This window comes from Panulirus ornatus, chromosome 3 (assembly GCF_036320965.1).
Source record: "Panulirus ornatus isolate Po-2019 chromosome 3, ASM3632096v1, whole genome shotgun sequence".
In the NCBI taxonomy this organism is placed as follows: domain Eukaryota; kingdom Metazoa; phylum Arthropoda; class Malacostraca; order Decapoda; family Palinuridae; genus Panulirus; species Panulirus ornatus.
The window spans coordinates 22,763,665-22,790,749 of NC_092226.1; the positions used below are offsets into that span (position 1 = coordinate 22,763,665).

General features: G+C 41.4%; 1 protein-coding gene across 4 annotated transcripts in view; it reads left to right on the top strand.

Annotated features, from left to right (window-relative positions):
* Positions 1-27,085, top strand: part of PAN2 (PAN2-PAN3 deadenylation complex catalytic subunit PAN2) — a 381,243-nt gene that overhangs the window by 134,713 nt on the left and 219,445 nt on the right. For 3 of the 4 annotated variants that reach the window (XM_071685459.1, XM_071685439.1, XM_071685449.1), the window contains exons 13-14: positions 8,833-8,977; positions 23,674-23,847. In XM_071685459.1, the coding sequence (XP_071541560.1) occupies positions 8,833-8,977; positions 23,674-23,847 (319 nt within the window). Of the gene's footprint in view, positions 1-4,910; positions 5,060-8,832; positions 8,978-23,673; positions 23,848-27,085 lie in introns of all 4 variants that reach the window. The other variant, XM_071685467.1, reaches the window with a different exon arrangement.

The following is a 27,085-nucleotide window of genomic DNA, read 5'->3' on the forward strand; positions in this document are numbered from 1 at the left end:
CATTTGAAGCGTCTGGGATGAACTATGGAAAGTTTTGTGGGGCCTGGATGTGGAAAGGGAGCTGTGGTTCTGGTGCATTACACATGACAGGTAGAGACAGTGTGAACGAATGTGGCCTTTGTTATCTTTTTCTAGCACTACCTTGTGCGTAAGTGGGGAGAGGTGGGTGCTATTTCATGTGTGGCAGGATGGCGGCAGGAAATGGATGAAGGCAGCATGTATGAATATGTACATGTGTATATATGTGTATGTCTGTGTATGTATATGTACATTGAAATGTATAGGTATGTATATGTGCGTGTGTGGGCATTTATGTATGTACATGTGTATGTGGGTGGGTTTGGCCATTCTTTCATCTGTTTCCATGTGCTTCCTTGCTGACGTGGGAGAGAGCGACAAAGTATAATAAATAAAATAAAAGTAAATGAATAGAGCAGAGAGACTTTTGGATATGAATGTGCTGAGAGGGGCAGCTGGTGGGATGTCTGATCATTACCTTGTGGCCTTTTGGGGGCAAGGGTGAAGATTTGTAGAGGTTTTTGGGAAAGAGGAAACTTTATGAGCAAAAAGAAATTGTTGAGAGTAAGAGAGCAGGGAAAAGAAACATGTGAAGAAATGCCAGGAGAGATTAAGTGTAGGATAGCAAAAGGTGAGTAAATGACACTAGGGTTGTGGGTAAGGAATTTGAGATATTAAGGGAAGAAGTGCTGGCATGTGTGACAGATACATGTGGCATGCTTGAGATGGGACGTGGGCAGATTAGGAAGGATAGTGTGGTGGGATGAAGAAGTAAAGTGAAAGAGAAAAATGAGGTATATTGGTGGTAATTACTGGAAAGGCATGCAGATGATTAGGAGAGACACAGAGAAAGCTGCAGGAGGTCAATAGAAAGATTTAGGAGTTGAGAAAGAGGGCAAATGAGAGTTAGGGTGAATGAAATTCAGTAAACTTCAGGGAGATAAGATGTTTTGTAAAGAAGTGTGAAAATAACAAAAAACACACAAAAACATTGTTGAAGGGGCCAATATACATTTTCCATTTCATTTTATGATTATATGTAAAATTTTTTAACCAAAGAGGTACACGTGACCCAAGCTGACCCCGAAAAACAAATGAGAAACACATGGAGGGAATTTTGGATCCAATTTTTGGAGGCCTTCTAATTATGGAAGTATTGCCAGTAGGGGAATGCTAATAGATTACTGTAGCTTTTTAAAAAAGGGGGGTGGTGAGTTTTTGTAGAGGTGGTGTGTACTTGATTCGACTCATTGAAATGGGGATAGATAGATGTAGATAGATACATAAGTTTATATTCTTTTTTTTGAATACTTGTTCCTTTCTTTGTCTGTCATTACTTGTCATAATTTCCAATGGTTTCGGTGCGTTTGCATCTTATTTTTGGAGAGGGTTTAGATGAATATAAGTTTTCTGTTCTTGCTTTGAATTGAAGTAGTGTGGAACATTCTTTTCATAGTACTGGGCATTCTTTTTTTTTTTTTTTTTTTTTTGCTTTGTCGCTGTCTCCCGCGTTTGCGAGGTAGCGCAAGGAAACAGACGAAAGAAATGGCCCAACCCACCCCCATACACATGTATATACATACGTCCACACACGCAAATATACATACCTACACAGCTTTCCATGGTTTACCCCAGACGCTTCACATGCCCTGATTCAATCCACTGACAGCACGTCAACCCCGGTATACCACATCGCTCCAATTCACTCTATTCCTTGCCCTCCTTTCACCCTCCTGCATGTTCAGGCCCCGATCACACAAAATCTTTTTCACTCCATCTTTCCACCTCCAATTTGGTCTCCCTCTTCTCCTCGTTCCCTCCACCTCCGACACATATATCCTCTTGGTCAATCTTTCCTCACTCATTCTCTCCATGTGCCCAAACCATTTCAAAACACCCTCTTCTGCTCTCTCAACCACGCTCTTTTTATTTCCACACATCTCTCTTACCCTTACGTTACTTACTCGATCAAACTACCTCACACCACACATTGTCCTCAAACATCTCATTTCCAGCACATCCATCCTCCTGCACACCACTCTATCCATAGCCCACGCCTCGCAACCATACAACATTGTTGGAACCACTATTCCTTCAAACATACCCATTTTTGCTTTCCGAGATATTGATCTCGACTTCCACACATTCTTCAAGGCTCCCAGAATTTTCGCCCCCTCCCCCACCCTATGATCCACTTCCGCTTCCATGGTTCCATCCGCTGCCAGATCCACTCCCAGATATCTAAAACACTTCACTTCCTCCAGTTTTTCTCCATTCAAACTCACCTCCCAATTGACTTGACCCTCAACCCTACTGTACCTAATAACCTTGCTCTTATTCACATTTACTCTTAACTTTCTTCTTTCACACACTTTACCAAACTCAGTCACCAGCTTCTGCAGTTTCTCACATGAATCGGCCACCAGCGCTGTATCATCAGCGAACAACAACTGACTCACTTCCCAAGCTCTCATCCCCAACAGACTTCATACTTGCCCCTCTTTCCAAAACTCTTGCATTCACCTCCCTAACAACCCCATCCATAAACAAATTAAACAACCATGGAGACATCACACACCCCTGCCTGCAAACCTACATTCACTGAGAACCAATCACTTTCCTCTCTTCCTACACGTACACATGCCTTACATCCTCGATAAAAACTTTTCACTGCTTCTAACAACTTGCCTCCCACACCATATATTCTTAATACCTTCCACAGAGCATCTCTATCAACTCTATCATATGCCTTCTCAGATCCATAAATGCTACATACAAATCCATTTGCTTTTCTAAGTATTTCTCACATACATTCTTCAAAGCAAACACCTGATCCACACATCCTCTACCACTTCTGAAACCACACTGCTCTTCCCCAATCTGATGCTCTGTACATGCCTTCACCCTCTCAATCAATACCCTCCCATATAATTTACCAGGAAGACTCAACAAACTTATACCTCTGCAATTTGAGCACTCACTCTTATCCCCTTTGCCTTTGTACAATGGCACTATGCACGCATTCCGCCAATCCTCAGGCACCTCACCATGAGTCATACATACATTAAATAACCTTACCAACCAGTCAACAATACAGTCACCCCCTTTTTTAATAGATTCCACTGCAATACCATCCAAACCTGCTGCCTTGCCGGCTTTCATCTTCCGCAAAGCTTTTACTACCTCTTCTCTGTTTACCAAATCATTTTCCCTAACCCTCTCACTTTGCACACCACCTCGACCAAAACACCCTATATCTGCCACTCTATCATCAAACACATTCAACAAACCTTCAAAATACTCACTCCATCTCCTTCTCACATCACCACTACTTGTTATCACCTCCCCATTTGCGCCCTTCACTGAAGTTCGCATTTGCTCCCTTGTCTTACGCACTTTATTTACCTCCTTCCAGAACATCTTTTTATTCTCCCCTAAAATTTAATGATACTCTCTCACCCCAACTCTCATTTGCCCTTTTTTTCACCTCTTGCACCTTTCTCTTGACCTCCTGTCTCTTTCTTTTATACATCTCCCACTCAATTGCATTTTTTCCCTGCAAAAATCGTCCAAATGCCTCTCTCTTCTCTTTCACTAATACTCTTACTTCTTCATCCCACCACTCACTAACCCTTTCTAATCAACCCATCTCCCACTCTTCTCATGCCACAAGCATCTTTTGCGCAATCCATCACTGATTCCCTAAATACATCCCATTCCTCCCCCACTCCCCTTACTTCCATTGTTCTCACCTTTTTCCATTCTGTACTCAGTCTCTCCTGGTACTACTCCTCACACAAGTCTCCTTCCCAAGCTCACTTACTCTCACCACCCTCTTCACCCCAACATTCACTCTTCTTTCTGAAAACCCATACAAATCTTCGCTTTAGCCTCCACAAGATAATGATCAGACATCCCTCCAGTTGCACCTCTCAGCACATTAACATCCAAAAGTCTCTCTTTCCGCGCACCTTTCAATTAACACGTAATCCAATAACGCTCTCTGGCCATCTCTCCTACTTACATAAGTATACTTATGTATATCTCGCTTTTTAAACCAGGTATTCCCAATCATCAGTCCTTTTTCAGCACATAAATCTACAAGCTCTTCAACCATTTCCATTTACAAACACTGAACACCCCATGTATACCAATTATTCCCTCAACTGCCACATTACTCACCTTTGCATTCAAATCACCCATCACTATAACCCGGCCCTCGTGCATCAAAACCACTAACACACTCATTCAGCCTGCTCCCAAAACACTTGCCTCTCATGATCTTCTTCTCATGCCAGGTGCATATGCACCAATAATCACCCATCTCTCTCCATCAACTTTCAGTTTTACCCATATTAATCGAGAATTTACTTTCTTACATTCTATCACATACTCCCACAACTCCTGTTTTAGGAGTATTGCTACTCCTTCCCCTGCCCTTGTCTTCTCACTAACCCCTGACTTTACTCCCAAGACCTTCCCAAACCACTCTTCCCCCCTTTACCCTTGAGCTTCGTTTCTCTCAGAGCCAAAACATCCAGGTTCCTTTCCTCAAACATACTACCTATCTCTCCTTTTTTCACATCTTGGTTACATCCACACACATTTAGGCACCCACTCTGAGCCTTCGAGGAGGATGAGCACTCCCCGCGTGACTCCTTCTTCTGTTTCCCATTTTAGAAAGTTAAAAAAGTACAAGGAGGGGAGGATTTCTGGCCCCCCTGGGCATTCTAAAAGGAGATATAACCTGAGTTGTCATATGTGAGTGAGAAATGACATAAAGTTTGATGTTAAAGTAATTTCTAATTCGATATACATAGAGCTGGGATAGCAAATTATTATTTTTTGATATTCCTATACTGTTGACATGTGTTTTTTTATCACTCTTTAAGAGTTGGAACAGGTTTGTGCTACAGCAGCTTCATACAGAAACCCTTGAAGAAAAATTGGATCCTTCTGCAGATAACATTGAAGAGAGACGTTTTCAAGTAGGATGTCAGATGCCAGACACCAGTATAGAAGAGAAAGAAATAATAAGTAAGTATGTGAATTTATTGTAAGATGTTTGTAAAGGAATGCTGGAAAGATTGATATTATTGCGATCCTCTGTGATCTGCTCTAAAAGCATGAGAGATTTTCAAGAATATCTCTAGGAAGACCAATGCAAGGATCTTTCATTCTTGGTATTTCCAGTGAGGCTGTGCAAACCAACTCAGTCTTGGTAATGTAACAGCAGATTTTTCATTTTAGGCCTACCTTCAACCAAACAGACATCTCCAGAGATGATGTCATCTACCTACTCAGTCCCAGTCTCTTGCAGCACAAAATTCTCATGGGTACCATACTCTAGAAGACACCTGCTACTACAGGTTTATTATTTTATTTTTATTATACTTTGTCGCTATCTCCCGCGTTTGCGAGGTAGCGCAAGGAAACAGACGAAAGAAATGGCCCAACCCCCCCCCATACACATGTATATACATACGTCCACACACGCAAATATACATACCTACACAGCTTTCCATGGTTTACCCCAGACGCTTCACATGCCCTGATTCAATCCACTGACAGCACGTCAACCCCGGTATACCACATCGCTCCAATTCACTCTATTCCTTGCCCTCCTTTCACCCTCCTGCATGTTCAGGCCCCGATCACACAAAATCTTTTTCACTCCATCTTTCCACCTCCAATTTGGTCTCCCTCTTCTCCTCGTTCCCTCCACCTCCGACACATATATCCTCTTGGTCAATCTTTCCTCACTCATTCTCTCCATGTGCCCAAACCATTTCAAAACACCCTCTTCTGCTCTCTCAACCACGCTCTTTTTATTTCCACACATCTCTCTTACCCTTACGTTACTTACTCGATCAAACTACCTCACACCACACATTGTCCTCAAACATCTCATTTCCAGCACATCCATCCTCCTGCACACCACTCTATCCATAGCCCACGCCTCGCAACCATACAACATTGTTGGAACCACTATTCCTTCAAACATACCCATTTTTGCTTTCCGAGATATTGATCTCGACTTCCACACATTCTTCAAGGCTCCCAGAATTTTCGCCCCCTCCCCCACCCTATGATCCACTTCCGCTTCCATGGTTCCATCCGCTGCCAGATCCACTCCCAGATATCTAAAACACTTCACTTCCTCCAGTTTTTCTCCATTCAAACTCACCTCCCAATTGACTTGACCCTCAACCCTACTGTACCTAATAACCTTGCTCTTATTCACATTTACTCTTAACTTTCTTCTTTCACACACTTTACCAAACTCAGTCACCAGCTTCTGCAGTTTCTCACATGAATCGGCCACCAGCGCTGTATCATCAGCGAACAACAACTGACTCACTTCCCAAGCTCTCTCATCCCCAACAGACTTCATACTTGCCCCTCTTTCCAAAACTCTTGCATTCACCTCCCTAACAACCCCATCCATAAACAAATTAAACAACCATGGAGACATCACACACCCCTGCTGCAAACCTACATTCACTGAGAGCCAATCACTTTCCTCTCTTCCTACACGTACACATGCCTTACATCCTCGATAAAAACTTTTCACTGCTTCTAACAACTTGCCTCCCACACCATATATTCTTAATACCTTCCACAGAGCATCTCTATCAACTCTATCATATGCCTTCTGCAGATCCATAAATGCTACATACAAATCCATTTGCTTTTCTAAGTATTTCTCACATACATTCTTCAAAGCAAACACCTGATCCACACATCCTCTACCACTTCTGAAACCACACTGCTCTTCCCCAATCTGATGCTCTGTACATGCCTTCACCCTCTCAATCAATACCCTCCCATATAATTTACCAGGAAGACTCAACAAACTTATACCTCTGCAATTTGAGCACTCACTCTTATCCCCTTTGCCTTTGTACAATGGCACTATGCACGCATTCCGCCAATCCTCAGGCACCTCACCATGAGTCATACATACATTAAATAACCTTACCAACCAGTCAACAATACAGTCACCCCCTTTTTTAATAGATTCCACTGCAATACCATCCAAACCTGCTGCCTTGCCGGCTTTCATCTTCCGCAAAGCTTTTACTACCTCTTCTCTGTTTACCAAATCATTTTCCCTAACCCTCTCACTTTGCACACCACCTCGACCAAAACACCCTAAATCTGCCACTCTATCATCAAACACATTCAACAAACCTTCAAAATACTCACTCCATCTCCTTCTCACATCACCACTACTTGTTATCACCTCCCCATTTGCGCCCTTCACTGAAGTTCGCATTTGCTCCCTTGTCTTACGCACTTTATTTACCTCCTTCCAGAACATCTTTTTACTCTCCCTAAAATTTAATGACACTCTCTCACCCCAACTCTCATTTGCCCTTTTTTTCACCTCTTGCACCTTTCTCTTGACCTCCTGTCTCTTTCTTTTATACATCTCCCACTCAATTGCATTTTTTCCCTGCAAAAATCGTCCAAATGCCTCTCTCTTCTCTTTCACTAATACTCTTACTTCTTCATCCCACCACTCACTACCCTTTCTAATCAACCCATCTCCCACTCTTCTCATGCCACAAGCATCTTTTGCGCAATCCATCACTGATTCCCTAAATACATCCCATTCCTCCCCCACTCCCCTTACTTCCATTGTTCTCACCTTTTTCCATTCTGTACTCAGTCTCTCCTGGTACTTCCTCACACAAGTCTCCTTCCCAAGCTCACTTACTCTCACCACCCTCTTCACCCCAACATTCACTCTTCTTTTCTGAAAACCCATACAAATCTTCGCTTTAGCCTCCACAAGATAATGATCAGACATCCCTCCAGTTGCACCTCTCAGCACATTAACATCCAAAAGTCTCTCTTTCGCGCACCTGTCAATTAACACGTAATCCAATAACGCTCTCTGGCCATCTCTCCTACTTACATAAGTATACTTATGTATATCTCGCTTTTTAAACCAGGTATTCCCAATCATCAGTCCTTTTTCAGCACATAAATCTACAAGCTCTTCACCATTTCCATTTACAACACTGAACACCCCATGTATACCAATTATTCCCTCAACTGCCACATTACTCACCTTTGCATTCAAATCACCCATCACTATAACCCGGTCTCGTGCATCAAAACCACTAACACACTCATTCAGCTGCTCCCAAAACACTTGCCTCTCATGATCTTTCTTCTCATGCCCAGGTGCATATGCACCAATAATCACCCATCTCTCTCCATCAACTTTCAGTTTTACCCATATTAATCGAGAATTTACTTTCTTACATTCTATCACATACTCCCACAACTCCTGTTTTAGGAGTATTGCTACTCCTTCCCCTGCTCTTGTCTTCTCACTAACCCCTGACTTTACTCCCAAGACCTTCCCAAACCACTCTTCCCCTTTACCCTTGAGCTTCGTTTCTCTCAGAGCCAAAACATCCAGGTTCCTTTCCTCAAACATACTACCTATCTCTCCTTTTTTCACATCTTGGTTACATCCACACACATTTAGGCACCCCACTCTGAGCCTTCGAGGAGGATGAGCACTCCCCGCGTGACTCCTTCTTCTGTTTCCCATTTTAGAAAGTTAAAAAAGTACAAGGAGGGGAGGATTTCTGGCCCCCCTGGGCATTCTAAAAGGAGATATAACCTGAGTTGTCATATGTGAGTGAGAAATGACATAAAGTTTGATGTTAAAGTAATTTCTAATTCGATATACTGAATAATGAATATTTTATTCATACATAGAGCTGGGATAGCAAATTATTATTTTTTGATATTCCTATACTGTTGACATGTGTTTTTTTATCACTCTTTAAGAGTTGGAACAGGTTTGTGCTACAGCAGCTTCATACAGAAACCCTTGAAGAAAAATTGGATCCTTCTGCAGATAACATCGAAGAGAGACGTTTTCAAGTAGGATGTCAGATGCCAGACACCAGTATAGAAGAGAAAGAAATAATAAGTAAGTATGTGATTTATTGTAAGATGTTTGTAGGAATGCTGGGAAAGATTGATATTATTGCGATCCTCTGTGATCTGCTCTAAAAGCATGAGAGATTTTCAAGAATATCTCTAGGAAGACCAATGCAAGGATCTTTCATTCTTGGGTATTTCCAGTGAGGCTGTGCAAACCAACTCAGTCTTGGTAATGTAACAGCAGATTTTTCATTTTAGGCCTACCTTCAACCAAACAGACATCTCCAGAGATGATGTCATCTACCTACTCAGTCCCAGTCTCTTGCAGCACAAAATTCTCATGGGTACCATACTCTAGAAGACACCTGCTACTACAGGTTTATTATTTTATTTTTATTATACTTTGTCACTATCTCCCGCGTTTGCGAGGTAGCGCAAGGAAACAGACGAAAGAAATGGCCCAACCCCCCCCATACACATGTATATACATACGTCCACACACGCAAATATACATACCTACACAGCTTTCCATGGTGTCCCCCAGACGCTTCACATGCCTTGATTCAATCCACTGACAGCACGTCAACCCCGGTATACCACATCGCTCCAATTCACTCTATTCCTTGCCCTCCTTTCACCCTCCTGCATGTTCAGGCCCCGATCACACAAAATCTTTTTCACTCCATCTTTCCACCTCCAATTTGGTCTCCCTCTTCTCCTTGTTCCCTCCACCTCCGACACATATATCCTCTTGGTCAATCTTTCCTCACTCATCCTCTCCATGTGCCCAAACCACTTCAAAACACCCTCTTCTGCTCTCTCAACCACGCTCTTTTTATTTCCACACATCTCTCTTACCCTTACGTTACTCACTCGATCAAACCACCTCACACCACACATTGTCCTCAAACATCTCATTTCCAGCACATCCATCCTCCTGCGCACAACTCTATCCATAGCCCACGCCTCGCAACCATACAACATTGTTGGAACCACTATTCCTTCAAACATACCCACTTTTGCTTTCCGAGATAATGTTCTCGACTTCCACACATTCTTCAAGGCCCCCAGAATTTTCGCCCCCTCCCCCACCCTATGATCCACTTCCGCTTCCATGGTTCCATCCGCTGCCAGATCCACTCCCAGATATCTAAAACACTTCACTTCCTCCAGTTTTTCTCCATTCAAACTCACCACCCAATTGACTTGACCCTCAACCCTACTGTACCTAATAACCTTGCTCTTATTCACATTTACTCTTAACTTTCTTCTTCCACACACTTTACCAAACTCAGTCACCAGCTTCTGCAGTTTCTCACATGAATCAGCCACCAGCGCTGTATCATCAGCGAACAACAACTGACTCACTTCCCAAGCTCTCTCATCCCCAACAGACTTCATACTTGCCCCTCTTTCCAAAACTCTTGCATTTACCTCCCTAACAACCCCATCCATAAACAAATTAAACAACCATGGAGACATCACACACCCCTGCCGCAAACCTACATTCACTGAGAACCAATCACTTTCCTCTCTACCTACACGTACACATGCCTTACATCCTCGATAAAAACTTTTCACTGCTTCTAACAACTTTCCTCCCACACCATATATTCTTAATACTTTCCACAGAGCATCTCTATCAACTCTATCATATGCCTTCTGCAGATCCATAAATGCTACATACAAATCCATTTGCTTTTCTAAGTATTTCTCACATACATTCTTCAAAGCAAACACCTGATCCACACATCCTCTACCACTTCTGAAACCACACTGCTCTTCCCCAATCTGATGCTCTGTACATGCCTTCACCCTCTCAATCAATACCCTCCCATATAATTTACCAGGAATACTCAACAAACTTATACCTCTGTAATTTGAGCACTCACTCTTATCCCCTTTGCCTTTGTACAATGGCACTATGCACGCATTCCGCCAATCCTCAGGTACTACAGGTACACCACCAAATTTTCAGCAACTGATGGTTCGGCTCCTCCTTTAGTCCAGACAAAATTATGTGAGGGAACTTGAAATTCCTGCGGCCACCAGACTAGTTTACTGGGCATTCACAGATGGTGTTGTGTGTAGGGCGTTCTTATTTACATATCTTACACTGCACTTGGTGGTGATACCGCAATTCTGTGAGATTCTTTGCTTATTTTGCTTAAATTTAACCCTAGCTATGGCTTCTAAGACATATGAAATTGTCAGTCGTGGTGTCAAACGTAAACACCAGTCCATATCGATTCAAGATATAGTAGAACTGTTGAAAAGAATGGACTGTGGTGTTTTGGTGTGTAAGTTGTGTGACATCTGCAGTATTGGTTCATCAACTGTTTATCATATAAAGAAGCAAGGGGAAAAAATATTGAAATTCTATGCAGACAGCAATTCCAAGAAGCAAATGACGATTAGAAAAGCTATGAAAGATGGTAAGAGTACTGAGCATGATCAATGGTTTTGACAGCATCGGAGTGATGTAGTGGACTTGTTGGGTAGCATGATAATGACCTGGTTAAGTTGTTCCATAAAGAACTTTAATTACAACATGAGCTTGACTACAGTGAACGATGGCTTCAAAGATTCAAGAAGCGTCATGGAATTTCCCTGAATAAAGTGTGCGTAGAAAAGTGGTCTGCAAACCACGAAGGAGCTGCCACGTCTGTGGACAATTCTGCAAAATTCGTAGCTGATGAGCACCTCAGTCCTGGGCAGGTAGGTGTACAACACAGATGAAACTGCATTATTCTGGCGATGCACACCTAGGAAAACACTAACAACAGAAGATGAAGAAGACCCCACAGGATTCAAACAATCTAAGGACAGACTTACCATCTTAGGGTGCTAAAACATTTAATATTTGTTTAATTTAAATTTCTAGCAGTCCATGGTATACTTTAGACTCATGGGAGATGTATGATTAGTAGGTTAGAGGTGTGGTGATGAATTATCATTATGTGACCACGGTTGGCCCTGCAAATGGTTAATCCAGCAAGGCTTTGGAACCAATAGTGTGGGAAAATTGATGTACCTGTACCAGACTGACTTCCCCATCCCATGGATTAGTATTCTTTTTTCTTTTTCATGGTATTATTTAATTTATAAAGTGAGTGATGTAAAATATGTGTGCTTTGGTAAATAATTTAGATTACTAACAACCTTCCTTACAACTCCAGGAGTCCTTTCAATTATCTGTTGGGATCCCACAGTGCCACATCCACTAGGCGGGACCACAGGTCGAGTGTGATGATTTTGTGTTTGTGTCTGTATGCGGTGAATGCAGGACAGTTTAGAAGTAAGTGTTCTTTGTCTTCAATATGAAAATTGTATTTTGGGCCTTAAGGATTTTTTGATATGTTGAATCAGTGTTTGTAATGTTTTAGAGATGGGGTTCTGTCCAGAGCTCTGATAAGAAAGTGTAACTTATGTATGCATATGTATGGGGAATATAGCTTCTCATAGAAGTATGTGTGGTGGGGTTGTGTTTAATGCACTGTTGTAAAAGTGGTTGTTTAGTGCTTGTTGAGTCATTTCATTGTATATGTATGGTCAGTGTTGTGATTGTTAGGGATGGAAAGATTTGCAAATACAGGGCTTTACTTTTTATTTTTACATGAAACAAAGATTCTCCTAATAAAATTCCACTTCAACATGCTTGGCTCTCATTTGTTTACAATTCACTTCATGACTAACTATCATCATCTAAGTAAAAATGATAAGCTTACCCCTGCCTCTTACTTCAATAACCTCGTCTTACAGATTCCCCCACCCAAGTGGGCATAACTGATAAAATACATACTTGTTGAAATGACCTGACAATCTCTAAAACAGTGTTGTTACCTTCTTCCACCATTAAGTACCCTCATGACTGATTGAACTCAATATGTGGAAGGAAAATGCAAATTATATTAAAAGTTTGCATAATTTGAGTTCTGGACAATAAGATATTCAGTATACCAAGGGAAAAAGACTAATGAAATAACATAGAAATGCTTGAAAATTACTAATAACTCAATGTGAAAAGTGGGGTTGATGTTCATTGATGATTTTTGCTATTCTGGGCAGTAGAGAGGCTACTGCAGTGATCAGGCTTTGTTCCAGGTTTACATTTAGTTTGTTCCTCTGTTTTGACTTGATAATGCTCATTGCAGGGAAAGATGCTTCACAAAAGTAGGTAGGCCCAAAGGGCAGAAGGTTTTGCAAAACCTTCTTTCCTAGGTCAGGATGCTCCTTCTTTACACAGCTTCAAAACTTTGTGAGGGTCGAGCTTTCAAATATCAGTTTGAGGCCATGGTCTGAACACACTTCTAACAGTGCTTCTTGAAGGCAAACAGGAAGCTTCTTCATATTATCTTCAGATAAGAGGAATGGATTTCAAACCCAGTCCAGCTGTACAGATCTCTCATATGTGTCAGGAATGTAAGATTTAAAAGAACAGAATCATAGTTTCCACTCTTGGCTAGAGGCCAAAAGAACATAGATATCGTTTTTGCTTTATTAGTACAGGTTGTACCTCTCTAATCTGGTGCTCTGTGGTCCAACAACTCCCATGGTCTGGCTTGTTTTGAATCTGATGCCATTAGTTATTAGTTTGTAGAGCTGTCACCAGGATGGCACTGTTAGCAGTGCTAAGGTGCCAAAATTTGTTTATACTGCAGCTGTGCTAATTAACAGTCTTGTTAATTTCTTGTATTCAGTCGTATTTTAGCCCTTCAGTATGTCATCCAAGAAACCAAGAGGTGCAGAAGTTGGTGCTGTTGCTAATAAGTGTAAGCATGAATAATTATCTATGCTTTAAAAGTGGAGTTACTGAAAAGAAATTAGATAAAGGAACTTCTGTAAAGACTTTGTGTGAGTACTATAAGATCAGGTCATCTACTGTGTATGACTTAGGGGTCAATTTTTGTTTTCTGGCATTTTCTGTGGTCCAGCAATGGCCAGGTCCCAAGATTGCCAGATTAAAGAGGTACAACCTGTGTAGTATAACTGGCTATTCAGGGATTAAAGGATTGGAACGCTTATCCAATTATACTTTCCTTAACAGTTGCCCTTATATTAAATGTGTCAGTGCCTTGAGAGATGTTCTGTTCATCATCACATTGGTTGAGAGCCATCTTTTTTGTGGTTCTACTGATTAATCAGTACTTTGTACATCAGTTTGCAATTTTGAAGAAGAGGGCAAAGCTTATGGGGCTTGCTCATATTTGATACAAAAATAGAAAAGGAAGTTTACCTTTATTTTTGTGGACCAGCAGGTGTTGATATAGATATTTCATTGTGGGAGAAGGCCTTAACATCATGCTGTGCATTCCAAAGAACAAAACCTAGATCCCCTGAAACCAAAGTCAAAAGTAAATTTAGCATGCTATCTGTGTTTCTGACACTTGTTCCCTCCTGGAAATAGTGTCCATAACTAGTGAATTCCAGTGCTGCATCATAGTGTTAAGTGCCTCACCCTTAACAGGCTACTGATAGAGGGCAACTCCAACAATGTGTTTGCAGAGTTTCCTACTTAATGTTCCTACTGACTGCTATTACCTATTGTATGTACCTAAAGTTCCTTTCTAATGTTCCAACCCTCTACTTTTATCTAATGCTCCCAACTGATGTATCTACCTTCTACTTCTACTTAATTTTTCTATCTAATGCAGTTACAACAGTATCTTTAGAATCTTTCAGAAAGTTCTGAAAAGTTTGCAAAACTACCTGGTTTTGTTTCTGAATGGAAGGGCAAATCTTAGATAAAAGATTATCTGCTAAGCATTCTCTGTACTTCCTTCCAAAAATCTGGTAGAGCTTACTCAAAAATTGAATTAGTTTCACCATCTTTGTGGTTTCAAAATGATAAGAAAAAAAAATTTAAATGTTTTTGAGCTATATATTTATTTATTTATTTATTTATTTTGCTTTGTCGCTGTCTCCTGTGTTTGCGAGGTAGCGCAAGGATACACGTCCACACATGCAAATATACATACCTATACATCTCAGTGTACACATATATATACACACACAGACACATACATATACACCCATGCACACAATTCACACTGTCTGCCTTTATTCATTCCCATCGCCACCTCGCCACACATGGAATACCATCCCCCTCCCCCCTCATGTGTGCGAGGTAGCGCCAGGAAAAGACAACAAAGGCCCCATTCGTTCACACTCAGTCTCTAGCTGTCATGCAATAATGCCCGAAACCACAGCTCCCTTTCCACATCCAGGCCCCACAGAACTTTCCATGGTTTACCCCAGACGCTTCACATGCCCTGATTCAATCCACTGACAGCACGTCAACCCCGGTATACCACATCGATCCAATTCACTCTATTCCTTGCTCGCCTTTCACCCTCCTGCATGTTCAGGCCCCGATCACTCAAAATCTTTTTCACTCCATCTTTCCACCTCCAATTTGGTCTCCCACTTCTCCTCGTTCCCTCCACCTCTGACACATATATCCTCTTGGTCAATCTTTCCTCATTCATTCTCTCCATGTGCCCAAACCATTTCAAAACACCCTCTTCTGCTCTCTCAACCAAGCTCTTTTTATTTCCACACATCTCTCTTACCCTTACATTACTTACTCGATCAAACCACCTCACACCACACATTGTCCTCAAACATCTCATTTCCAGCACGTCCACCCTCCTGCGCACATCTCTATCCATAGCCCACGCTTTGCAACTATACAACATTGTTGGAACCACTATTCCTTCAAACATACCCATTTTTGCTTTCCAAGATAATGTTCTCGACTTCCACACATTCTTCAAGGCTCCCAAGATTTTCGCCCTCTCCCCTACCCTATGATTCACTTCCGCTTCCATGGTTCCATCTGCTGCCAGATCCACTCCCAGATATCTAGAACACTTCCTCCAGTTTTTCTCCATTCAAACTTACCTCCCAATTGACTTGACCCTCAACCCTACTGTACCTAATAACCTTGCTCTTATTCACATTTACTCTTAACTTTCTTCTTTCACACACTTTACCAAACTCAGTCACCAGCTTCTGCAGTTTCTCACATGAATCAGCCACCAGCCCTGTATCATCAGCGAACAACAACTGACTCACTTCCCAAGCTCTCTCATCCACAACAGACTTCATACTTGCCCCTCTTTCCAAAACTCTTGCATTCACCTCCCTAACAACCCCATCCATAAACAAATTAAACAACCATGGAGACATCACACACCCCTGCCACAAACCTACATTCACTGGGAACCAATCACTTTCCTCTCTTCCTACACGTACACATGCCTTACATCCTCGATAAAAGTTTTCACTGCTTCTAACAGCTTGCCTCCCACACCATATATATATTCTTAATACCTTCCGCAGAGCATCTCTATGAGCTCTATGATATGCCTTCTCCAGATCCATAAATGCTACATACAAATCCATTTGCTTTTCTAAGTATTTCTCACATACATTCTTCAAAGCAAACACCTGATCCACACATCCTCTACCACTTCTGAAACCACACTGCTCTTCCCCAATCTGATGCTCTGTACATGCCTTCACCCTCTCAATCAATACCCTCCCATATGATTTACCAGGAATACTCAACAAACTTATACCTCTGTAATTTGAGCACTCACTCTTATCCCCTTTGCCTTTGTACAATGGCACTATGCACGCATTCCGCCAATCCTCAGGCACCTCACCATGAGTCATACATACATTAAATAACCTTACCAACCAGTCAACAATACAGTCACCCCCTTTTTTAATAGATTCCACTGCAATACCATCCAAACCTGCTGCCTTGCCGGCTTTCATCTTCCGCAAAGATTTTACTACCTCTTCTCTGTTTACCAAATCATTTTCCCTAACCCTCTCACTTTGCACACCACCTCGACCAAAACATCCTACATCTGCCACTCTATCATCAAACACATTCAACAAACCTTCAAAATACTCACTCCATCTCCTCACATCACCACTACTTGTGAGAACAATGAAAGTAAGGGGAGTGGGGGAGGAATGGGATGTATTTAGGGAATCAGTGATGGAGTGCACAAAAGATGCTTGTGGCATGAGAAGCATGGGAGGTGGGTTTATTAGAAAGGGTAGTGAGTGGTGGGATGAAGAAGTAAGATTATTAGTGAAAGAGAAGAGGGAGGCATTTGGATGATTTAGCAGGGAAAAAAATGCAATTGAGTGGGAGATGTATAAAAGAAAGAGACAGGAGGTCAAGAGAAAGGTGCAAGAGGTGAAAAAGAGGGCAATTGAGAGTTGGGATGAGAGAGTATCATTAAATTTTAGGGAGAATAAAAAGATATTCTGGAAGGAGGTAAATAAAGTGTGTAAGACAAGGGAGCAAATGGGAACCTCAGTGAAGGGCGCAAATGGGGAGGTGATAACAAGTAGTGGTTTTGAGCTATTATAACCATAAAAGTTTTTTTTTTTTTTTTTTTTTTTTATATACTTTGTCGCTGTCTCCCGCGTTTGCGAGGTAGCGCAAGGAAACAGACGAAAGAAATGGCCCAACCCCCCCCCCCCATACACATGTACATACACACGTCCACACACGCAAATATACATACCTACACAGCTTTCCATGGTTTACCCCAGACGCTTCACATGCCTTGATTCACTCCACTGACAGCACGTCAACCCCTGTATACCACATCGCTCCAATCCACTCTATTCCTTGCCCTCCTTACACCCTCCTGCATGTTCAGGCCCCGATCACACAAAATCTTTTTCACTCCATCTTTCCACCTCCAATTTGGTCTCCCTCTTCTCCTCGTTCCCTCCACCTCCGACACATATATCCTCTTGGTCAATCTTTCCTCACTCATTCTCTCCATGTGCCCAAACCATTTCAAAACACCCTCTTCTGCTCTCTCAACCACGCTCTTTTTATTTCCACACATCTCTCTTACCCTTACGTTACTTACTCGATCAAACCACCTCACACCACACAATGTCCTCAAACATCTCATTTCCAGCACATCCATCCTCCTGCGCACAACTCTATCCATAGCCCACGCCTCGCAACCATACAACATTGTTGGAACCACTATTCCTTCAAACATACCCATTTTTGCTTTCCGAGATAATGTTCTCGACTTCCACACATTTTTCAAGGCTCCCAAAATTTTCGCCCCCTCCCCCACCCTATGATCCACTTCCGCTTCCATGGTTCCATCCGCTGACAGATCCACTCCCAGATATCTAAAACACTTCACTTCCTCCAGTTTTTCTCCATTCAAACTCACCTCCCAATTGACTTGACCCTCAACCCTACTGTACCTAATAACCTTGCTCTTATTCACATTTACTCTTAACTTTCTTCTTCCACACACTTTACCAAACTCAGTCACCAGCTTCTGCAGTTTCTCACATGAATCAGCCACCAGCGCTGTATCATCAGCGAACAACAACTGACTCACTTCCCAAGCTCTCTCATCCCCAACAGACTTCATACTTGCCCCTCTTTCCAGGACTCTTGCATTTACCTCCCTAACAACCCCATCCATAAACAAATTAAACAACCATGGAGACATCACACACCCCTGCCGCTAACCTACATTCACTGAGAACCAATCACTTTCCTCTCTTCCTACACGTACACATGCCTTACATCCTCGATAAAAACTTTTCACTGCTTCTAACAACTTGCCTCCCACACCATACATTCTTAATACCTTCCACAGAGCATCTCTATCAACTCTATCATATGCCTTTCTCCAGATCCATAAATGCTACATACAAATCCATTTGCTTTTCTAAGTATTTCTCACATACATTCTTCAAAGCAAACACCTGATCCACACATCCTCTACCACTTCTGAAACCGCACTGCTCTTCCCCAATCTGATGCTCTGTACATGCCTTCACCCTCTCAATCAATACCCTCCCATATAATTTACCAGGAATACTCAACAAACTTATACCTCTGTAATTTGAGCACTCACTCTTATCCCCTTTGCCTTTGTACAATGGCACTATGCACGCATTCCGCCAATCCTCAGGCACCTCACCATGAGTCATACATACATTAAATAACCTTACCAACCAGTCAACAATACAGTCACCCCCTTTTTTAATAAATTCCACTGCAATACCATCCAAACCTGCTGCCTTGCCGGCTTTCATCTTCCGCAAAGCTTTTACTACCTCTTCTCTGTTTACCAAATCATTTTCCCTAACCCTCTCACTTTGCACACCACCTCGACCAAAACACCCTATATCTGCCACTCTGTCATCAGACACATTCAACAAACCTTCAAAATACTCATTCCATCTCCTTCTCACATCACCACTACTTGTTATCACCTCCCCATTTACGCCCTTCACTGAAGCTCCCATTTGCTCCCTTGTCTTACGCACCCTATTTACCTCCTTCCAGAAGGTGGTAAAATATTTAGAACCTTTGACAACTTCCAATTAGGTTTAAATGAGAAGTCCATAGGTTTCCAAAGAAAAATGGATCGTAACAGGCTATTCCTCTGAGTGCTAGAAACATTTATGCCAACTACCTCAAGCAAAGGCTACTGTAAAGCATTTTTACACTAAGCAGTGTTGTTAGGGGCTTCATTCTTTTCATAATAATGACAAGAAAAACACTAAACACATGGATACAGTTATGATTGATTCTCCAGAATCTTTTCAAAAGGCCTGAAAAGATTACCAAACCACACAGTTTTGTCTCTGAATGGAAGGGCAAGCCTTAGGTAAAAGATCATTGTTTAAGCACTCTTCATACTGTTTTCTAAACATATGGTAGAGATTAACCAAATTTGAAGATTCCAAAAATACAGAATTTTGATGTTAGATTCTTCTTAGATGGTGGTGAATCTTTAAGAGAGTTTTATAGGATTGTCACAAGGGAACTAGTACATCTGCAATAGCCTCTTCCATCAGTGATATTCCACTATAGATCTAAGACATTTGCAGGCCTCCATTCTAAGATATTTTGTAGCTCAGTAATTGCTTCACTAATTGGGTATTTCACCCTTCCTAGCTATATTAGATATTTTATGTAGTCTGGCTGTCATCAGTTCACCACCTCTAATAGTCTCTATTTTCATAACAGTTATCATTAATTCAATTTTCAGTTCCATTGGATGGATCAGATGCATGCAGGCCCTTAGGTAGCGTAAACAAATTTGTAGAACATGTTCAAAGTCTGCATTCACGCCACCAATACACAAAAATGCTTCCATTGCATCAAGTTTCAGTCATTCCTCTTGCATGTTTATGCTATAACTAGTGCTGATCAAATCTTGTATCTTATTTAAACACAGAGATGGTATCCTGTTGACTTAGTTTTTCTCAAGTCTAATTCCTCTGGAAGATCCTTTGAGACTTAATTTTCATCAGCACCTTCTTGTTGATTTTCATTTTTCTCAGAAACATTGCCTATTTCTTCTTTCTTTGTGGCTCTTGACCAATGAATTTTGATTATGAGGTTTTCAAAACTTTGCTGGATAGTTTTTCATGAATTAATGAGTTGATGTTTTATTATTTTTTAAGATGGCTGCAAAGCTTCATGCAACAGTGATACAGGGGTTTACAAGACAGTAATTATGACTTCATAAGAAAATCATTGAGATTTAAAAGGGTTGTATTTATTACTTAGTAACCAAACCTGTCACACTAGTTTAATGTCCCTGTCCACAGTCAGAAACATGCAAAATACACCCTCACCACAGTGAGGGAGCAGCAGACTTTTGGCATACAGAGGGGCATAGATGGCTCAGAAGCTTCAAGACAATTTAGCCACCTGTGGCTAGTCAGGTTCTAGCCCATTTACGTACTGAGTAACTGTAATGCACAAGCAGGTACTTTTGTTTTTGATAAGGATGTTTTCAATGGATTTTTCTTTAGTATATAAGATAGTTTGAATTCTCATTTTACTGGTGAATTCATTTACTGTTAATGAAAGAAAGTTTGATATTTAGTATTTATTCATTTATTTATTATACTTTGTTGCTATCTGGCATTAGCGAGTTAGCACAAGGAAACAGACAAAAGAATAGCCCAACCCACCCACATACACATGTATATACATAAATGCCCTCACGCACATATACACACATATACATTTCAACGTATACATATGCCGACATATACATATATATGCATGTACATATTCATAGACGATGCCTTCATCCATTCCCATCACCATCCTGCATCACATGAAATGGCACCCCCCTTCCCACACACATGAGCTAGGTAGCGCGAGGAAAAGACAACAAAGGCACCATTCCTTTACACACAGGCTGTAGCTGTCATGTGTAATGCACCGAAACCACAGCTCCCTTTCCACATTCAGGCCCCACAAATCTTTCCATGGTTTACCCCAGACACTTCACATTCCCTGGTTCAATCCATTGATAGCACATCAACTCTGGTATACCACATCATTCCAGTTCATTCTGTTCCTTGCATGCCTTTCACCCTCCTGTATGTTCAGGCCCCGATCGCTCAAAATGTTTTTCACTCCATCCTTCCACCTCCAGTTTGGCCTCCCACTTCTCATTCCCTCCACCTTTGACACATATATCCTCTTTGTCAATCTTTTCTCACTCATTCTCTCCATGTGACCAAACCATTTCAATACAACCTCTTCTGCTCTTTCAACCACACTCTTTTTTATTACCACTTATCTCTCTTACCCTTTCAGTACTTACTTGATCAAACCACCTCACACCACATTTTGTCCTCAAACATCTCATTTCCAACACATCCACCCTCCTCCGAAAAACCTTATCTATAGCCCATGCCTCGCAACCATTTAACATTGTTGGAACCACTATTCCTTCAAACATACCCATTTTTGCTCTTCGAGATAATGTTCTCACCTTCCACACATTCTTTAATGCTCCCAGAACTTTCGCCCCCTCCCATTCATACTTACCTCCCAATTAACTTGTCCCTCAACCCTACTGAACCTAATAACCTTGCTCTTATTCACATTTACTCTCAGCTTTCTTCTTTTACACACCTTATCAAACTCAGTCACCAACTTCTGCAGCTTCTCACCCGAATCAGCCACCAAGGCTGTATCATCAGCGAACAACAACTAACTCTTTTTCCCAAGGCCTCTCGTCCACCATAGACTGCATTCTTGCCCCTCTCTCCAAAATTCTTGCATTCACTTCCCTGACAACCCCATCCATAAACAAATTAAACAGCCATTCAGACATCATGCACCCCTTCTGCAAACCGACATTTACTGGGAAAAAAATCACTTTCTTCTCTTCCTACTCGTACACATGCCTTACATCCTCGATAAAAACTTTTCACTGCTTCTAGCAACTTACCTCCCATACCATATATTCTTAATACCTTCCACAGAGCATCTCTATCAACTCTATCATATGCCTTCTCTAGATCCATAAATGCTACATGCAAATCCATTTATTTTTCTAAGTATTTCTCACATACATTCTTGAAAGCAAACACCTGATCCACACATGAACCATACACACATTGAATATCCTCACCAACCAGTCAACTACAGTCACTCCCTTTTTTAATATATTCCACTGCAGTAACATCCAAACCCGTCGGCTTGCCAACTTTCATCTTCCACAAAGCTTTCACTACCTCTTCTCTGTTTACCAAACCATTCTCCCTGACCCTGTCTGTTCGCACACCACCTCGACCAAAACACCCTATATCTGCCAGTCTATCATCAAGCACATTTAACAAACCTTCTCACTTCACCACTACTTGTTATTTCCTCCCCATTAGCCCCCTTCACTGATGTTCCCATTTGTTCTCTTGTCTTATGCACTTTATTTACCTCCTTCCGAGACATCTTTTTATTCTCCCTGAAATTTAATGATACTCTCTCATCCCAACTCTCATTTACCCTCTTTTTCACCTCCTGCACCTTTCTCTTGACCTCCTGCCTCTTTCTTTTATACATCTCCCAGTCATTTGCACTATTTTTTCTGCAAAAATCATCCAGATGCCTCTCTCATCTCTTTCACTAACAATCTTACTTTTTCATCCCACCACTCACTACCCTGTCTAATCTGCCCACCCCCTACCTTTCTCATGCCACAAGCATCTTTTGTGCAAGCCATCACTGCTTCCCTGAATACATCCCATTCCTCCCCCACTCCCCTTGCGTTATTTACTCTCACCTTTTTCTATTCTGCACTCAATCTTTCCTGGTACTTCCTCACACAAGTCTCCTTTCCAGGCTCACTTACTCTCACCACTCTTTTCACCCCAACATTCTCTCTTCTTTTCTGAAAACCTCTAAAAATTTTCACCTTCGCCTCCACAAGATAATGATCAAACATCCCTCCAGTTGCCCCTATCAGTACATTAACATCCAGAAGTCTCTCTCTTTCATGTGCCTATCAATTAGCATGTTATCCAGTAACGCTGTCTGGCCATCTCTCATACTTACATATGTATACTTACGTATATCTTTCTTTTTAAACCAGGTGTTCCCAATCACCAGTCCTTTTTCAGCACACAAAACTGCAAGCTCTTCACCATTTCCATTTACAACACTGAACACCCCATGTACATCAGTTATACCCTCAACTGCCACATTACTCACCTTTGCATTCAAATCACCCATCACTATAACCCAGTCTCATGCATCAAAGCTGCTAACACACTCATTCGGCTGCTCCCACAACACTTGCCTCTCATGATCTTTCTTCTCATGACCAGGTGCATAGGCACCAATAATCACCCATCTCTCTCCCACTTTCAGTTTTACCCGTATCAATCTTTAGTATGTTGCATAATTTTCAGAAAATGAGGACAAGAGCACAGTGGAACGACAAGACAAGCGTGAGCATTCACCAGTAGCAGTTATATTTGGGTCACATGTGGTCAGCATCAACAAGTGTACCAGATGTAATTTTGAAATCCATAAAGACACCACTTCACTTCTTGTTAACCTTACCTTTCCTGAATTATTAGAAGGTTTGTATTTAAGACTACTTTTTTCTGTAAATATTTTCTTTGACCAGATCATCACATATGTTGGTTTTATGATTATTGCCTTTATTATTTTGTATATCTAAAGCTCTTAGACAGAATTTATAACTTCTGTCTTCTTTGTAGAAAATTTATATCGGAAAAGACTATTAAGGTTTGTGGGTTCCAGTACAGGTTTAAGTTCTTAAAGATAGTGTAGTTGGTTGTATAATTGAAATATTATTTGGAAAATATATTTTTTCAGTATAGGAACTTTTAGTGACGAGAGTTTAAGTAGTGTGAAAATGATGTTTTCTTTTCTTGACATAGAATTATGAGTGCAGTTAAACTGAGCAGTTAGATTAGTATTTGTAACAGATTATGAAAAATTTAGCAATAAGAGAAAGGATGTGAAAAGATATGGATGGAACTTATTGAATATATGTGAACTGGTAGTGGAGAATATTAGCTTAGGAAGGTGTTGGTGGTTAGGAATTGATGAGATCTTGTATGATTTGTTTACTTGAAGAATGAATTGCTTTTAGTACATTGTTTAGGCTGTTGTTTCACATGCACACATAATACACATGCTATGTTTAAATCTCTTTTTGACTCCACATTTGCTGGGATTAGATTAAGAAATAGGTGTTAGATACATAAGTGAATGAAATTTGATTGGATGAAAATGTTTTACAAATAGAATCAAATGGCCAGTGACATTGATATAAGAGTAAATTAGACAAAATTATAACCTGAACATTTATGAGATGGAATGATAGAAAAGTGATTGGAAGAAATGATGGGTAAAGGCCATAGGAGCATCTTGAAAAAAGAATATAAAAGAATATATGGTCTGTCAGAGACTTGATGATGAAACTGTTGGATGAGGAAGGTGACTGAGAGAGAAAGCAGCAGCAAGGGGTGAAAAAGACATTAACCCCTAAGCTGCATCATACATATGAAATGATGCTCAACATGTGCGAAAAAATTTCTGCACAGAATATTTCAATATTGTATGTTGTCGAGGACAGTACCGAGAAAAGTAGTGTACTTTCCTGTGCCATGGTGTGGGAGGATATTGGCTGGTGGCATGTATCTTCCATTATTTTTTTATTATACTTTGTCGCTGTCTCCCGCGTTTGCGAGGTAGCGCAAGGAAACAGACGAAAGAAATGGCCCAACCCCCCCCATACACATGTATATACATACGTCCACACACGCAAATATACATACCTACACAGCTTTCCATGGTTTGCCCCAGACGCTTCACATGCCCTGATTCAATCCACTGACAGCACGTCAACCCCGGTATACCACATCGCTCCAATTCTCTCTATTCCTTGCCCTCCTTTCACCCTCCTGCATGTTCAGGCCCCGATCACACAAAATCCTTTTCACTCCATCTTTCCACCTCCAATTTGGTCTCCCTCTTCTCCTCGTTCCCTCCACCTCCGACACATATATCTTCTTGGTCAATCTTTCCTCACTCATTCTCTCCATGTGCCCAAACCACTTCAAAACACCCTCTTCTGCTCTCTCAACCACGCTCTTTTTATTTCCACACATCTCTCTTACCCTTACGTTACTCACTTGATCAAACCACCTCACACCACACATTGTCCTCAAACATCTCATTTCCAGCACATCCATCCTCCTGCGCACAACTCTATCCATAGCCCACGCCTCGCAACCATACAGCATTGTTGGAACCACTATTCCTTCAAACATACCCATTTTTGCTTTCCGAGATAATGTCCTCGACTTCCACACATTCTTCAAGGCCCCCAGAATTTTCGCCCCCTCCCCCACCCTATGATCCACTTCCGCTTCCATGGTTCGATCCGCTGCCAGATCCACTCCCAGATATCTAAAACACTTCACTTCCTCCAGTTTTTCTCCATTCAAACTCACCTCCCAATTGACTTGACCCTCAACCCTACTGTACCTAATAACCTTGCTCTTATTCACATTTACTCTTAACTTTCTTCTTCCACACACTTTACTAAACTCAGTCACCAGCTTCTGCAGTTTTCACATGAATCAGCTACCAGCGCTGTATCATCAGCGAACAACAACTGACTCACTTCCCAAGCTCTCTCATCCCCAACAGACTTCATACTTGCCCCTCTTTCCAAAACTCTTGCATTTACCTCCCTAACAACCCCATCCATAAACAAATTAAACAACCATGGAGACATCACACACCCCTGCCGCAAACCTACATTCACTGAGAACCAATAACTTTCCTCTCTTCCTACACGTACACATGCCTTACATCCTCGATAAAAACTTTTCACTGCTTCTAACAACTTGCCTCCCACACCATATATTCTTAATACCTTCCACAGAGCATCTCTATCAGCTCTATCATATGCCTTCTCCAGATCCATAAATGCTACATACAAATCCATTTGCTTTTCTAAGTATTTCTCACATACATTCTTCAAAGCAAACACCTGATCCACACATCCTCTACCACTTCTGAAACCACACTGCTCTTCCCCAATCTGCTGCTCTGTACATGCCTTCACCCTCTCAATCAATACCCTCCCATATAATTTACCAGGAATACTCAACAAACTTATACCTCTGTAATTTGAGCACTCACTCTTATCCCCTTTGCCTTTGTACAATGGCACTATGCACGCATTCCGCCAATCCTCAGGCACCTCACCATGAGTCATACATACATTAAATAACCTTACCAACTAGTCAACAATACAGTCACCCCCTTTTTTAATAAATTCCACTGCCATACCATCCAAACCTGCTGCCTTGCCGGCTTTCATCTTCCGCAAAGCTTTCACTACCTCTTCTCTGTTTACCAAATCATTTTCCCTAACCCTCTCACTTTGCACACCACCTCGACCAAAACACCCTATATCTGCCACTCTATCATCAAACACATTCAACAAACCTTCAAAATACTCACTCCATCTCCTTCTCACATCACCACTACTTGTTATCACCTCCCCATTTGCGCCCTTCACTGAAGTTCCCATTTGCTCCCTTGTCTTACGCACTTTATTTACCTCCTTCCAGAACATCTTTTTATTCTCCCTAAAATTTAATGATACTCTCTCACCCCAACTCTCATTTGCCCTTTTTTTCACCTCTTGCACCTTTCTCTTGACCTCCTGTCTCTTTCTTTTAAACATCTCCCACTCAATTGCATTTTTTCCCTGCAAAAGTCGTCCAAATGCCTCTCTCTTCTCTTTCACTAATACTCTTACTTCTTCATCCC